Raw genomic sequence first — 14,987 nt, 5'->3', positions numbered from 1 at the left:
ATATGATCATAGAGTAATGGGTACCATTCACAGGCGCACCCATCCGCTGGATTTGTAGCTGGCGACAAGTCCGCGGACAAATCTGCGTGTGTATGTGTAGTTGTGCGCGGCTCGCGGCTCGGCGCGGCGCTCGCCGTCTGGAGACGGAGAGTGATAGACGTGTAGTGTGTGGGCGATGACGGATTTGTCCACGGATTGGTACGGCTCGGGGCTCGGCTCGCGGTGCGTGTAGTGAATGCCGGGCTTAAGTAATATGCACAGATCTCACCGTAGACACGTCTTTTCTACGGATCGTGGATCTCACCCAAGAAGCTTATATATCTAATACACTGGAGATTGCACTATGAACGTTGACTTGTCACGGGAAGGTATGACCTTGAATGACGCCTGGTTGTTTTTTTGTCCCTTTCACACCTAACTTGGCAAGTGCAATCTCCAGTGTAGGTATTAGTGCCCTTACGCACTAGTGGTTAACCGCGGGGGCGGCTAAATATTAAGTCTGTGTATTAAGTGGTAAAAATGCATTTTTTTTTCATTTTCTAAAATGGCAATTTTTGTGTTTCACTTCTTTGTCAAATGTCACTTGTCAGACGTCAGTGTCAACTGTCAACCGCCAGCGTCTATCACGATTCACGAAAATATCGAAAGTATCAACTTGCGGAGATTTTGATTTAATTTATAATATATTTGTTGAATAATTATACAATCCACATAACGTTAAGTTTAGCAAATAATAAATACACGATATCAGTTAATCATTTAACATGGCTGATGATGGTGAAAATGTTCGTCCTTTTACCGGTCTTATGTATAACCTACATGCTGTTTGTTTGTTGCCTAATTCATACTTTATTGACTAATATTATTTTCAGGTTGCTGTTATGACAGTTAAAGAACCTCTAGACTTAATCAGACTCAGCTTAGATGAAAGAATTTACGTAAAAATGCGAAATGAACGTGAATTACGAGGAAGACTTCATGTAAGAAATATCTGATTACTGATTTAAATTTTAAAATTGCATTATATTATTTAAAACTCAATTTTAATTCAATATTTAGGACATGATACTTGTTTAGTAACTGTTAGATTGCAAAAAAGTCATCTAATCAACAAATTTTAAAGGATTTCTGTTTTAATTTCAGGCCTATGATCAACATTTGAATATGGTTCTTGGTGATGCAGAAGAAACTATTACCACAGTAGAAATTGATGAGGAAACATATGAGGAAGTATATAGGACAACAAAGCGTAATATTCCTATGCTTTTTGTAAGAGGAGATGGTGTTATTCTTGTATCTCCGCCTGTGCGAGTTGGTGTTTAAGAATTTAGTATTAATAAAAACATATTTTGTAAAACATTTATTACCTATTTTATTTTTTTGCTAACAGATTTATGACCTTCTCATTCTTAAATGTTAAGTTTCGTTTCACCAACAGCTGTTCTTCATCCATTGGGTCAATAATTGTGCCAGCTCTAGTAATAACGCTTGGTTTTATTAATTTTTGATGAGCCGTTTCAGGGATAAATGTGTTACCTATTGGTGTTCTGATAGATGCCTCATAGTCACTCACACTTGTAAATGGGAAAGGCAACTCAGATACCTTGTGAGCTTTAAGCTGAGGTAGCTGCAATTCATTGATAATAACATCACCTTTATTTTCATCACGTCTCGTTGGTCTTGGTATTGGCTTAGATATAAATCTATTCTTTCTACGTTTAGGCACTTTCACACCCTTTCCTCCCCAGTTGCCCCAACCTGGAAGGCTTAAGTCTATTTCTTTAGGTCTCTCATTGTCTATTTCATCTTGCTTCTCTTGTCGAAAACTGGCAACAACATCATCCTCTTCAAATACTTCTTCAATGTCAACTTTTGGTACAATCTGCTCATCATCATCAAGTTCATCTAAATCATTCTCTCCTTGAGGAACAGCTGTATTCAAATATTTTGGTTTCACTTCTATAAACCTATTTGGATCAATGTCTGAATTAGCTTTTGTCTCTGGTTGAGTTTCTGAAGATTTAATGAGTTTAATAGGTATTTTATTTTCTAGTGGAACATCTTCAGCATTATTTTTATCTGTTTCTATCAATTCTTCATCAATTATTGGTTTTTGATGTTTTTTCTTAAATTGCAAAGACTCTAAATTGTCCTTGGCATCCTTTTTCAGTTTGCCAATTTTACTTGATTTGGGTGTTTTTTCTAGTTGCTTTATTTGCTGTCTCAGCTTCTCTAACTTCTTGTCAACTTGAATTGCAATTTTGTTTTCTAATTTTTCAAACACTTTGGAAACATCTGTGTTCCTTGTCTGAGTCTTACTATCAGAATTAATTTCTTCAACAACCCAAGTTGTAGTTGATACTACTTTCTTAGTAGGTTTACCAATTTTATTCTTTGTTTTGTTCATTGTTTTTGTTTTAATACTTTCTTTTCTTTCATCTACATTTTCAGGCATTTGCTTATGTTCTTTAACCAAAACAGTTTCTTCTTGCTCACTTACAGTTGCATTACCTTTGTCATCCATTCCAGAATCATCGACTTCAACTGCATTACCTAATTTCAGTATATTATTTTTAAGGTCAGATAGATCACTAGGTTCATTCATATCTTCATCACTGTCACTATCGTCTTTCCTTTTGTACATTTTCTCTTTTAAATACTTTTTGTATCCAAAATTAAATTCTTCATCAACATTGCTCTTATCAGGTCTTTTCATCATCCATGGGTTCATAGGATCTTGGGCTAGAGTTAGGTCTGGTACTACTTCATTTTCATCCGCTTCATCATCAGTACTGGCTGTATCTTGAGTTTTATGTGTTAAACCTCTGCTGACAGCTAATTGTTCTGCCAGTTGTTGTCTTACCTGAAAAAGGAGTGAATAAAGTTTAATTTTATACTAGAAATACACTTTACATGTGGAAAACAATATTATAAAGAAAAGTTACAATAACAACAGAGAATAAATGGGTGATATTATACATTGCAGTAAGTTTTATTATATTCTTATGATGTTTTGTTTATGTCTTGTGATATAGATGTATTACAAAAATTATATAATTTTCAAATATTTATACTTTCCCTAAACACCCCTAAGAATTATGGTTTGAAAACACACACAAAATAAATATATATTGGTCTGTATCTTACCTCTTTATCATATTTGGCTCTAACAAGTTTACTCTTAGCCCATTTGCCAGTATTCTTGTGCCTTAAAGTGTGTCTCTCTAGTGCTCTTGCCTTCTCTAATTCTTCTAGTTTCTTCAAAGCTTCTTCAGGGTCTTTAGTTTGTAAGTCTTCAAATTCTTTTAGCTGTTGTTTCAATCTTTCTTTTTTCAGGATACTAGAAATAATAATAAAGCATTGATTTAAACTAATTGTATAAACATTAAATATTTATAATACAAAATATGATTTAAATTTATAGCATTTCCTATGTTGTGTTTCTTTTTTTATTTCTACATTAAAATAGGCAATATTCATAAAAAATATTTGTACAAAAATACAGATTATAAGAAGTCAGCTGATATGAATAAAAAACTAAATATGACACTATAAATGAATATCTAGTAAATACACATACCGGTGATATTTTTTACTTTTTATCTTGCTCTGTCGTTTAGCTTTGGCAGCTTTATAGGATTGCTGAGCTCTCAGTTTGGCCAATTGTTGTCTGTGCTCAAGCATTTCCTCATAAGTCATTGGGAAACTTGTTTCCTCTTCCATTTCTTCATCTGCTTCTACAGGAGGATCTATTTCATCCAATTCTTTTTCAAGAGCCGACTTTAACTTTAGATTGGACAAAATAACTTTTGTGGGATATTCCCTTTTGGTTTTAGCAGATTTAAGCGGAAATGACACAAAGTCTACTGTTCGATTTCTTGCTACTACTGGATCCCATTTTGTTATTTTCTCCTTCGTTATATCGTAGCCTGTAGATCTTTTGATACGTTCTGCTTGAGGCTTTTCTAATGGCTTTGGAAGTACGTTAGACTTATCCTGTGTATTCTTTAATCTTTTGGTTATTTTTGCATGTTGGGCTGTGTCCTTCAGCACATTCACTACTTGGCTAAGGTCTAATTTATTAGATTTCTTTATCAAATTAAATTCAGAATTCTGATTTGTGGGCTCATTCCGAGTAGGTTCCGAAATATGTTGCGTTTTATCCAACTTTGTAATCGCACTTATTAAATTATCGTGTTCAGAAGATATAACATCATATTCATCGTGGTCCTCCATTTCAACGTTTTTTAAATTTTATTGAGAACAATGTAACAATTATTATTCTTTCTGCTAACCTTAAATAAATTTTAAACAGCACAACACACGTGACATTTCAGCACGATCGCTCGTCGTTATTTGACATATTATGACAATGTCATTATATGACAGTTGTCAAGAACATTTATAATGTTTTCTCTATTCTGGCTTCAGGGGTTTTTGATAAAGAAATCACCACATCTTACTGTTCTGTGGAAATCACATATTCTGAGAATTCAATTTGCATTTTGTATCTATCGTTATGTAAATTTTGTTTTGTGTTGTGTGCATTGTACAATAAAGTGTTTTCTATTCTATTCTATTCTATCAAGATGGTAAAAGAGAGTCTGCCTGTGTATTTTGAGTGATTGATTAAAACATTGGAATATATATATTATATATCAAGAAATTGGAATATACTATAAAGAAAAAAGTGTATCATTTCATAATTCTTCATATTTTCTTTTTCAGAAATAGAATTTTATTTTTACTTCATGTAACTGTTATTTTAAGGTTATCGTTGTACTAGATCTGTGGTTATCATGGTTATCATTTACTGTTCTGTGGTTATCATAGTGCTACCCGAAACTTTTGACTTCCACACAGGTTCATTTTTGTAAATAAAAAGCGTTTAGGTAGAAATTAGAAGCTTTGTCAAAAAGTTATTCGTTATGGAGTTTAAGTAATGAAATAAAACAATTCTTAATTATTTAAAAATGTCCAAATATAATTGTTATATTTTGGTGATATTATATTTATTTATTCTCTTGCATTTGCACATTCGTTTGAAGACCCAGGCGATGGTGGCTGGTTTTCTTGGTTCTGATGTTGACGGGAGTTTTTAAACATCAGACGATTTCGATAAAGTTTGGCTTCATCCGTGCACTTCGTTGTTATGCAGCCTCTGAAATAATAAAAATGATAAATAAAAAAATTAATTTAGAAGCAATGAACAATATACTATTGAATTTTTTAAATACCTACATAATATGCTAATTTTTATACGTAGGTAATACAAAATATTCACAAACCTAACTATTCTCTTGGGAACATTGCATCGCTCAGACACCGTGTTAACAATATCGTCCACCATATTAGGATCCAGACATTTCTTTGCAGGTTTGTCAGCGAATGCGGGGGACTGCTTACCGGTCAGCGAATGCGTTGCTAAGACTCTGAAAAAATTAACATATTTTAATATTATTTTCGTAGCAAAAAGATAAATGTTTAGTTTATAATAATGTAAGTATATAGCCAAAACCATGAAAAAATTAGAGGCTGAGATTTCACTTCAAATTTACCTACAACATTTTGATGATAAACAGTCAAATCAGTTACCTATTTGGTCTGTTCATTGATTACTTTTTATTACTAAAACTTTCGCGAATGAAACATGATTTTTTATAAATACGATACAATATCACAACAATATTCTATAATCAATAATTGAATGCTGCCTGCTGTTGATTAAAATGCATACAGTGTGCAAAGTTCGGTTTGTCAATTACAAATTGTATGAAACTTACTTTCTTGGAAAAACGGCTTGCAGTAATTGCCTAGTCGCTGACGTGTGCGAAGTCCAATCTATTTCCTTTAATAGCCTCGCTGGTACCGTCACTTTGCCGCTTCCAATTGGTACCTATAAAATATACATATCGATATGCTATGAGTAAAGTTAACATATTGTAAAAAAACTCTATATAATTTTATTGTTGTTTACCATATCTACAGTATTCTCCACAGATAATAAATCATTGCAAGACGTATTTGTTGTCTGCGCAGAAGCTCTTCTAACTTTTATACCGGTAAGACTTCTTCTACCCTCATCGGTTTTAGAGCTTGACGCGTTATGGACTTCAGACGTAGACGCATCTCCCTGTGGTAATTCAACTTCCGAAAATCTCTCTTCTGACGTTCTGACTGTCGAAAGGGATTGTGCATCGAGGTTTTCTAAATTGTTCGTCAAATTTAAAAATTGTTTATACAGTGTTTTTATCACTCCTTCTAACTCCGCAATTTTTTCTGCGGGAGGCGGGACGGCATCTGTTTGTGTTGCTTGATCGAATGTTAATTTTGTAATTTCGTTGGTATGTCGTGGAGGAAGAGGTGTGCTGCTAGCTAAGGATCGGCGGTTTAGAGATTTTTCATGTAGCGTACGAATAAGTGGGTTATTCATGAATGATTCAGCTCGGTTTTGAGCTGAGTTAAACTTGATGGAGGATTGTGTGAAGTTAAGTTCTGAGTTACCCTGAAAAATACAAAGACATTAATCAAAGTATAATACACAAGACAAGTGATAACTGCGTTAAAAACAACCGACTTCAAACTTGCACTTGCAAAATTAACAAATACCTACAGACAAAAATGCTCATAAAATAAAAACTACTGGGCCTATCCGAATAAAATTTTTATGGGACTAATTCGACACCATCCCGCATCGAACAAAAAAAGAATCACGTAAATCGGTTCAGAAACCTCGGAGTAATCGGTGTACATACATAAAAAAAAACATACCCGGCCGAATTGATAACCTCCTCCTTTTTTGAAGTCGGTTAATAAAACAGAACACTGCGACCGATTTGAAGAAAATTCGTACGGTAGGTATATAACTTAAATTTTACGAGTTTTATTTCAATTACATACATATTATAATTGTATTTTATTTTAACTGTTTGCACCAACCTCTGGATCAGTTTCACTATCGCTGCTGTCAATGTTGTTTCCTTGTAGCACGTGACTGCTTGAGTTCATTTGAGAAGAATGATTTCCGCCCATGTTATACTGAAAATAAATCATTATGTGATATAACACACTAACATAAATTAGTGAAACATGTACCGAGATTACATGAAATAAAAAATAGGTAGCGAAAAAAAATCATGGTTACTTAACCTAGTTCATATTTTGTCGACTTTTTTGAGAAAAAGAAGAATATGGAGGAACTTTTTGTATTAAAGATCTGTGGTATTAAGTATATTCTAGAAAAACAATATTTAATATTTAAAGCCAAAAGCCGTCCTTCTTTCTGTTTGTGAGAGGTGCCAATAAATTGGTCCTTGGAAGTATCATGGAACAATTTATTGGAATCTTTCGTTTCCTTTGAATATTAATAAAAGTATAAAGCTTTTCATTAAATTGACTACCTACAAAATAATTTATTTAAATAATCCATGACATAACATGCCAGTTATCACTAAGTGAATGTTATTCTATAAATATGATCTCATTCCACTCGATATTACTCATTCGGTTTACCATTGATATTTTAGAGATAAAGCAATCGTTAGAGTACTAATTGTTTCTTGATGTCATAAATTAAATTGACATTGCCCTTGCTTGCCAATTACCATATTACTATTATTATTTAACTAGCTTCCGCCCGCGACTCCGTCCGCGCGGATGTCGGTCTTTGTGTGGATGGTTTATTTCTCCATTTTGAGTAACTCGGACAATGACATCTTATAAATATCTATTGGACCCAAATACGGCTAGGTCTATAATAATACGCAACGTGTGTTCGCGGTACCTACTACAGAACAACGTCTATGGATAACTGAAAAATTGAGATTAATTTTTTTTCTACGTATTTTTCCAGGATAAAAAGTATCCTATTTTACGCCCAGGATAATAAGGTATAATTATACCAAGTTTCATCGAAATCGAACCGGTAGTTTTCACGTGATGTCTTCACATACAGACAGACAGACAGACAGACAGACAGACAGACAGACAAAAATTTTTTTAATCACATATTTGGGTTTGGTATCGATCCAGTAACACTAGTTATTGCTAGTTATTTTTTCAATATTTTCAATGTACAGAATTGACGCTTCTACAGATTTATTATATGTATAGATATAAGTTAATACTGAAATGGGATATACCAGTCAGCAGGATTAGTTAGGTAAACATTAATTTTATTTGACATATAGGTACTATAAAAATTTGGCAATAAATAATAATAGATTCGACCCATAATAGCAGTATCTAATCTGTGCCTTAGCGCAGTACCTATTTTTAAAAATAACGGACCTCAATAATTAATTGAAGAGTTCGTGTACCTACATGTGAGTACGTACGCTTCTCGCTAGTTCCGATTGCTGATCCAAAATCATAATCAATGTGGATTTATTCAAAATATATTTGAATAAAAAAACATTCGTTCTAATATCACGTCCCTAATTTCAATTGACATTAGGCATTAATTATGCTAAATATCGATAGTAAAACAAGGAGAAACTTACCAATGTCCCAGTTTTCATTTCCTTGATTGTATTCATACATAATGATAGAACATTCTTCACTTGATTGTCTTGTCTTTCTAACATTACTTTCAATTCTTTTACGTATCGCTTGGTATCTGAAAGTATGCAATGCAGAAAATATTAAAATCGACTTTTCTCATTACATACCTATGCATACGTGTGAAAATACTGCAGATTTGTATTTCAACGTGTAAACGTGTATTATCATTATTGAATGATATGTATTATTATTAGTTCTGAATGATTATATTTATGAAATTTGTTATAATCAACGTGGAACATGAAATATTTTTTAAAATTGCCATGCATTAGGTACCTATATACGGTTTTATGTGCCTATCTATTTACTTCCGGTATGACATGTGTAAACCGGATATGTATGAAATGCAAAAACAAGAAGATATTTAACATCAAGCAGCTTATTTATTATTATGATTATGATAAAATCTATACCATAAAATATAAGAAAATAAGGTAACGTATAAAATTGATGATTCGCTTACCCGATATCCGTAGTACTTGTCCTCTCCTAGTAATACCATTGTGCCTATCCCGTACTAGAACAATTTTGCCCGTATGCAAGTCATTATCTTCAGTTATCAAGGAAGCAGCATTAACAACACCATAATTTGAGAATACGTTACGTTCATCTACCCATTCGACGAGGAGCCACAGTCTTTGCGCCATTTTATATGTAAAAAAATGAATATGATCCGTTACTAGCGATGTTTAAACATTAACTGAACGATGTTGTTAAGTGACGGTGTCTCAGGTAGAAATATTAAGTACAATAGATAGGGATTCGGTAATATCGTTTGCGCCCTATTCCTCCGCTACGTTGACGACAAAAGAATTCATTGAAGGCAACAGAACAATACGTCATATGATTTATAATAATGTCATAAAAAATTAAAAGAAAGTAGGTACTTGGAATTATTAAAACATTCGAAATTTTTAATCTGTTTATTACTGCATATTATTACGTCAAATGTTTAAATGTTTATATTCATAGCTTTAATCATTATAATACTGTTAAACAAGCGAAGGATTAACTATATTCATTTTATTATTGGATTCTTATTAACAACTTATTACAGTCTACAGATACCTGTAAAAAGAAATGAAATGCTACGGTTAACGTCAGCTTTTGTGGATAATCTAAAACCATGGATCACCATTCATCATGGACTAAATCAGGTATTATATACTTAGCTTGTTATTAAATTTAAAGGATACTAATCATTCGTAAGTCGTAGGAACCTAGTTACGAATTAACTAGCTGTGCCACGCGATTTCACTCGCGAAGGAACCCGCTGTTTCTGCCAGCATGAAAATAATAGCATATTTTTATAATTTCTGCGTTCTGTGTGGTTCTATCATCAAAATGTGTACAATGGTTTTTAGATGAACTATCGCCAACGTCCATACCACGTTGAATACACCGGTTCTCGTCCGATCACCGAAGTTAAGCAACGTCGGGCGCGGTCAGTACTTAGATGGGTGACCGCTTGGGAACACCGCGTGATGTTGGCTTTTTGCTTTACGTACTTTAAAAAATTAACTACATATATTTTTACACTTTTTATATTATTTTCGACCTTAGATTTCTTTTATAATAATTATTAGTTTATATACTTATATAATTGAATTCTAAATTTTCGACTGTATAGGACTTATTGAAACATCGTCACCGTGAAAAGGTATAATATACAGAGCTACCTACATAATTAATGCAATGTCGTGTTGCCTACAGTATTTAAAAATATCGATTGTATTGATTTAAGTATACCTATATCCTTTGTTAAACTGACTCAAAAGCTCTTTATAGAACAGTGTCGTGCAATTAAATACGATGCGAATTTCCTGTTAAAAATGTAGTTACTACGTACTTAAATATGATATACGTGTGGATATACGTCTTAGTTACATTTTTTTGTACAACCTTCGACACCTATTTGTAGAAAATTAGAGTTATGTTGTTATTTATTTAGGTTGACTGTTGAAGTATGTATATTCTAATCTGACTCACACTTTCAAATTAAAAATAAGAAAAGACGGAGAAATTATTGTTAATATTCGACGATTAACCAAGAATAGAAAAATCAACCCTTAGACTGAAATACAATAATAAATGCCACATAGAAAAAGTTAAATCTTACAGAAATCTTACAGGTATTACTGGTAACTAAGCAACCGCTTCTAGAAATAATAATTATTATTAATCTATAGGATTCTGTAAATAAATTTTAAGGAACCTATTGGAACAGGTAAAGGGAAAAAACAAAAAAAAAATACATAAAGTATATTACACAAGCCCATAAGCTTCTTTAGGGATTATAGCAATAAAACAAAGCAAAAAGACAAAAGGATTATAAAATGTTCGGAACTAGTATTTAAGATAAGGGAAACAATTGAAAAAAGCATGGTATTTATATCTACAACCCCTCCACGGAGGTAATTTAATTAACTCATTTGCAATTTTGGGTCAGTGTATTCCAACTTATTGGAGTGTAAAGAACTTAAAAAAATTCGGAAGCTCGCATACGTATTTGGTCTATCGATCTTCGATATACCTAGTTATATCGTGACCTATCTAGTGCAGTGGAAATAAAGTAAGTATTTGAATATTACATGTAATTGTTTTAAATATTTTATTTTATTTTTATTATAGTTACTAAGTATTGCGGGATTAGAAGATTTGTAAATAAATAAATAAATAAATAAATTTCTTTATTTGCATAATGTGTGTACAAAGATATTACATATACTTACGTAGAATCAACACATTAGCCATGAATGGCGTGCAAATTCCGTTGCAATTGTAACTAAGTATGTATATATATGGTATTTTTTGTATTTCATTATTAGGAATTTTTAATAAAATTGTTAACATTATTTTCAAAGAGATATTTAGGCGAAATATAAAACTGCGTCGAGAAATTTGTTTAGGATCTTTTTATATATTTTAATAGGAATTTTTTTTTTGTTTTTGTGACGGTTCGATTCGGGGCATCTAATAAATAACAAATTGATAAAATTTCAAAATACGAAATAGAAAACATAAAACTAAAAAAAAATCAATTTAAGCGCATTTTTTCCATACTTTACCATTTTTGGTGCGTCATTGGAGATGTTATTTGTTAATTATCTATCGGTCATTTGTAAAACTGGTTATTTAGACAATAGGAACAAATCCAATAGGATAACTAATGTAAACAATGCAAGTACACAGGTAGTTTTGTGCCCGCATACAATAGATATTACGGGCACAGGCCAGTAGGATCACAATATCTAACTTATACCTGAAGTGAAACAAATGAAAAAGTCCACTGGTTTACAACTGCACATTTTGCCTTATGAATTGTTAATTTAACGGCTCATTTATTTTACGAATTTCGTTCAGTCGAGTTTCCTTTTTGGTGTACCCACGATCTTTGTAACTAGAAAGTTTCATAGCCAGTCAGATTACAAATATGTTTTATATAATTACAAATAATTGTATTGTTTACTAATAATTGTTAATAATTATTATAGCAATAATCTACAATGAAATCGGAACTCGATGCCGCACAAGCCTTATTGGATCTTCAGGGAAATCGGCAAGTTATACATCGCAATGGATGTAAGTAATATAAACTTTGAATAATTTAAATATAACGGTTTTTTTAAGTTATTAAAAACTTTTTATAATTTCAATAGTATAACATATAAGATTTTTTCTAATTATTTTTTTTTTCAGATGATCATTGGTCCCGTGGTATTGACGAAATGGAAGGACCTACAACGATCTCAAAACTTTTTAACAGCCTTATCACATCAAAGGTTTGTGTTTTAATGTTTTAACCATTTTTATTTTCATTTTTTTATCACCATTTGGATGTGCAATTAATATTTTAATTTATTTTCAGTCGTTTAATTGCCAAATTGCAAGTACCAGTACGCCAAAGCGCCAAAATATGCAGTATCAAACAGAAGTTCAACAAAGAGTTAAAAAGGTGAAGACTTGTGAGAAAGGCACTCAAACTGACATAGAATGTAGACTCCCTGAGATACAAAAAATGGAGATTATTATAAAAGAGCTTTGTGGTAAAATTGAAGTATTAGAAACACAGTTGAAATGTAAAGGTTCAGAAACTTTATCGGCGGGAGATTCAAATGAGAATTATTCGGACACTTCCAGTGATGAGCGTTTGAAAAAATCGTATACGCGAAAAACATACAAACGTAAAAGGACCAGTACTAATACTACATTTAATAACGTAAGTCTTTAATTAAATTTACATTATAGGTATAGTACGCATATACCTAACGTATAATGTATCTGGATTTTTTTTGTAAGATATTAAAAAAAAAATTTTTTTATTTTTTTAGGATTCATCAGATTGTGAGATTACGCCGAAGAAACACAAAGAATCCGAACGTTATGATCCCGAGTTTAAAATATCTAAGGCTGATTCAAGCGTAAAAAAACCTCTAAAGCCGAAGAATTCGAAATTTAAGTCTGGCGGTGATTTGGTATGTTTTTATTTTTATTTGAAATCAATTGATTTACTTATATGTATATATATATATTTTTTTTTGCAATAATAATTCAATGAAAATAATAAATATGGTATATTAATCATAAGGTCTCTATTGGCGATGGCAATGCATCAGTTCCTGCTCGCCTCTTGAAAAATATGGATTGGACTTCGTACACTAATGCTACAAGAAAGTTGTTGACGGCAGTTTTCCCACGCAAGTATGTGTACATCGTTAACTTAAATACATGATTTGAATTTTGTTGTTAAGTGTGCATTGTGAAATGTTTGAATATAAATATTTTTGTTATTTTTATTTTAGTGTACTGGCAACACATTCTCTAACGGGGAAGCGATCACCAGCGTTTCCGGATAAGCCCGCCAAAAAGAAATTAGACCCTGCTCTAGTCAACGATATTGTCCAAACTGTAGTCGAAAGATGTAGTGTACCAGAAAATGTAGTAAGGTAAAAATTTCAGTTAATATTTTACAATTGTCTACACTATATAATATATTAATATTATAAAGAGGAAAACTTTGTTTGTTTGTTTGTTTGATTGTAATGAATAGGCTCATAAACTACTGGACCGATTTTAAAAATTCTTTCACCATTCGAAAGCTACATTATCCACGAGTAACATAGGCTAGGTTTTATCCCGGAAATCCCACGGGAACGGGAACTATGCGGGTTTTTCTTTGAAAACGCGGCCGAAGCCGCAGGCGGAAAGCTAGTATGCAATATAAAAAATTATATCATAATGATGGTTTTCGTAAATTTTTTGTGTCAACTAAAAACGTAAACATCATGATAGGTATTAATAATATTTTTATCTCTTTGCAGAACAAGCATTACAACGAAATGTGCCGATGAAAGTAAAATGTTCCGCAGCAGACAAATGAACAAGAAAAAACGAAAATCATTAAAAAAGGAGAATATATCGCCCTCGGATGATTCGGATGATTCATACTATTCAAATTGAAAAACAAAATCAACAATATGTTTGTTTATAGATCGTCAAATGAAGGAGACTATTTAAGTCAAGGTAACTACGTTATCTTATGAAACATAAATTTTACATTGTAGATAGTACATAAATATATAGTTCTTAAACTACCCTCCATAAACAATGTTTCGGTGGAGATTTGTAAAATATGTGAAAAGTGTTTTTCTTTTCCATTTAATATCATCATAATCTTACGTTCTAAGTTAATGAAAATATTTTTCTCTTTTTCAGGTATGGTATACGTACATAAATTGTATGCCCAAGGTGCTTCCCAAATGGACTACGCTCGTATTTTTATGCAATGCATGTCAGTGATTACCTATTAAATTTTAATTAAGTGACTGAAGTTTATGAATTATGAGATAATGTTTTAATACTTAATTCTATCATTGTGATATATTTAATAAATACTTAATTTAATTGATATTTTGTTTCTATATCCCTAGATATCCTTAGACGAGTTTAAAAACTCGTATATTTATTTAATCCGAGATCTTATTTCTCATAATATATTATAGATCGATCTCACTCGGTCAATGATTTTTATACAACTAGCTTATAATAATAAAATTTAGTAAAGATCAAATACATTATATTACAGCTCGAAATTTCAGATAGTTTATACTTACATTTTTTATAGGTAATATTATATTTTAATAATTGTTAATATAAATTACATATTTTGCTGAATGTATTAAAGAATACTTTGCTTTGCTATAATAAAAATCTCGCGTGTCATATTAATGTCCATCGACATTCGGCAATTCTTATGATAGAATTTTTTTAAGGTAGTCTTAATATCTAGGACCCGTTACATGAGTATATCTATAAAATACTTCTTATTTGTAGTATTTTTGTAGTAGTTTTATTAATTTAGTAGTATTTTGTTGTTTTTGTTAGGAGTTGCCACATCCATTAAATCAAGTTGATCGAAAAAAATC

General features: G+C 31.8%; 5 protein-coding genes and 1 non-coding gene across 6 annotated transcripts in view; 3 read left to right on the top strand and 3 right to left on the bottom strand.

Annotated features, from left to right (window-relative positions):
- Nucleotides 1-14,987, bottom strand: part of LOC123698106 (SET domain-containing protein SmydA-8) — a 542,384-nt gene that overhangs the window by 466,164 nt on the left and 61,233 nt on the right. The gene's annotated exons all lie outside the window — the stretch shown is intronic.
- LOC123698133 (U6 snRNA-associated Sm-like protein LSm3) lies at nucleotides 609-1,363 on the top strand. The gene is made up of 3 exons (XM_045644730.1): nucleotides 609-785; nucleotides 873-980; nucleotides 1,144-1,363. Exons 1-3 carry the CDS (start codon nucleotides 765-767, stop codon nucleotides 1,321-1,323), a joined length of 309 nt encoding a protein of 102 aa, XP_045500686.1. The 5' UTR covers nucleotides 609-764; the 3' UTR covers nucleotides 1,324-1,363.
- Nucleotides 1,348-4,342, bottom strand: LOC123698098 (U3 small nucleolar RNA-associated protein 14 homolog A). Its single transcript, XM_045644692.1, has 3 exons — nucleotides 3,581-4,342; nucleotides 3,148-3,340; nucleotides 1,348-2,863 (listed from the first exon to the last, which is right to left on the bottom strand). Exons 1-3 carry the CDS (start codon nucleotides 4,234-4,236, stop codon nucleotides 1,373-1,375), a joined length of 2,340 nt encoding a protein of 779 aa, XP_045500648.1. The 5' UTR covers nucleotides 4,237-4,342; the 3' UTR covers nucleotides 1,348-1,372.
- Nucleotides 4,960-9,209, bottom strand: LOC123698113. The gene is made up of 7 exons (XM_045644711.1): nucleotides 9,026-9,209; nucleotides 8,502-8,617; nucleotides 6,940-7,038; nucleotides 5,978-6,505; nucleotides 5,784-5,896; nucleotides 5,289-5,432; nucleotides 4,960-5,161 (listed from the first exon to the last, which is right to left on the bottom strand). The coding sequence occupies exons 1-7, from the start codon at nucleotides 9,207-9,209 to the stop codon at nucleotides 5,017-5,019; spliced, it is 1,329 nt and encodes a 442-aa protein (XP_045500667.1). The 3' UTR covers nucleotides 4,960-5,016.
- LOC123698119 (protein insensitive-like) lies at nucleotides 9,517-14,470 on the top strand. Its single transcript, XM_045644716.1, has 9 exons — nucleotides 9,517-9,719; nucleotides 12,057-12,144; nucleotides 12,262-12,344; nucleotides 12,431-12,781; nucleotides 12,894-13,037; nucleotides 13,151-13,263; nucleotides 13,365-13,508; nucleotides 13,884-14,085; nucleotides 14,278-14,470. The coding sequence occupies exons 2-8, from the start codon at nucleotides 12,069-12,071 to the stop codon at nucleotides 14,020-14,022; spliced, it is 1,050 nt and encodes a 349-aa protein (XP_045500672.1). The 5' UTR covers nucleotides 9,517-9,719; nucleotides 12,057-12,068; the 3' UTR covers nucleotides 14,023-14,085; nucleotides 14,278-14,470.
- On the top strand, nucleotides 9,937-10,055 carry LOC123698289. The gene has a single exon (XR_006752395.1). It is a non-coding gene; the product is annotated as a 5S ribosomal RNA (ribosomal RNA).

Source organism: Colias croceus, chromosome 15, assembly GCF_905220415.1.
Source record: "Colias croceus chromosome 15, ilColCroc2.1".
In the NCBI taxonomy this organism is placed as follows: domain Eukaryota; kingdom Metazoa; phylum Arthropoda; class Insecta; order Lepidoptera; family Pieridae; genus Colias; species Colias croceus.
Note: the sequence above shows the minus strand (reverse complement) of the source record. Positions and strands in the feature narration are given on the sequence as shown.

Excerpts from the sequence above, each read along its gene's own strand:
- LOC123698133 (XM_045644730.1), top strand. The coding sequence starts at position 765 with ATGGCTGATGATGGTGAAAAT. Across the intron at positions 786-872 it reads TGGCTGATGATGGTGAAAAT|GTTGCTGTTATGACAGTTAA; the intron begins GTTCGTCCTTTT and ends TATTATTTTCAG. Across the intron at positions 981-1,143 it reads AATTACGAGGAAGACTTCAT|GCCTATGATCAACATTTGAA; the intron begins GTAAGAAATATC and ends TTTTAATTTCAG.
- LOC123698098 (XM_045644692.1), bottom strand. The coding sequence starts at position 4,236 with ATGGAGGACCACGATGAATATGATGTTATATCTTCTGAACACGATAAT. Across the intron at positions 3,341-3,580 it reads AAAAGTAAAAAATATCACCG|TATCCTGAAAAAAGAAAGAT; the intron begins GTATGTGTATTT and ends TATTATTTCTAG. Across the intron at positions 2,864-3,147 it reads GAGCCAAATATGATAAAGAG|GTAAGACAACAACTGGCAGA; the intron begins GTAAGATACAGA and ends CTCCTTTTTCAG.
- LOC123698113 (XM_045644711.1), bottom strand. The coding sequence starts at position 9,209 with ATGGCGCAAAGACTGTGGCTCCTCGTCGAATGGGTAGATGAACGTAAC. Across the intron at positions 6,506-6,939 it reads ATAGTGAAACTGATCCAGAG|GGTAACTCAGAACTTAACTT; the intron begins GTTGGTGCAAAC and ends TGTATTTTTCAG. Across the intron at positions 5,433-5,783 it reads CAAGCCGTTTTTCCAAGAAA|AGTCTTAGCAACGCATTCGC; the intron begins GTAAGTTTCATA and ends TAATTTTTTCAG.
- LOC123698119 (XM_045644716.1), top strand. The coding sequence starts at position 12,069 with ATGAAATCGGAACTCGATGCCGCACAAGCCTTATTGGATCTTCAGGGA. Across the intron at positions 12,782-12,893 it reads CTAATACTACATTTAATAAC|GATTCATCAGATTGTGAGAT; the intron begins GTAAGTCTTTAA and ends TTATTTTTTTAG. Across the intron at positions 13,264-13,364 it reads ACGGCAGTTTTCCCACGCAA|TGTACTGGCAACACATTCTC; the intron begins GTATGTGTACAT and ends TTTTTATTTTAG.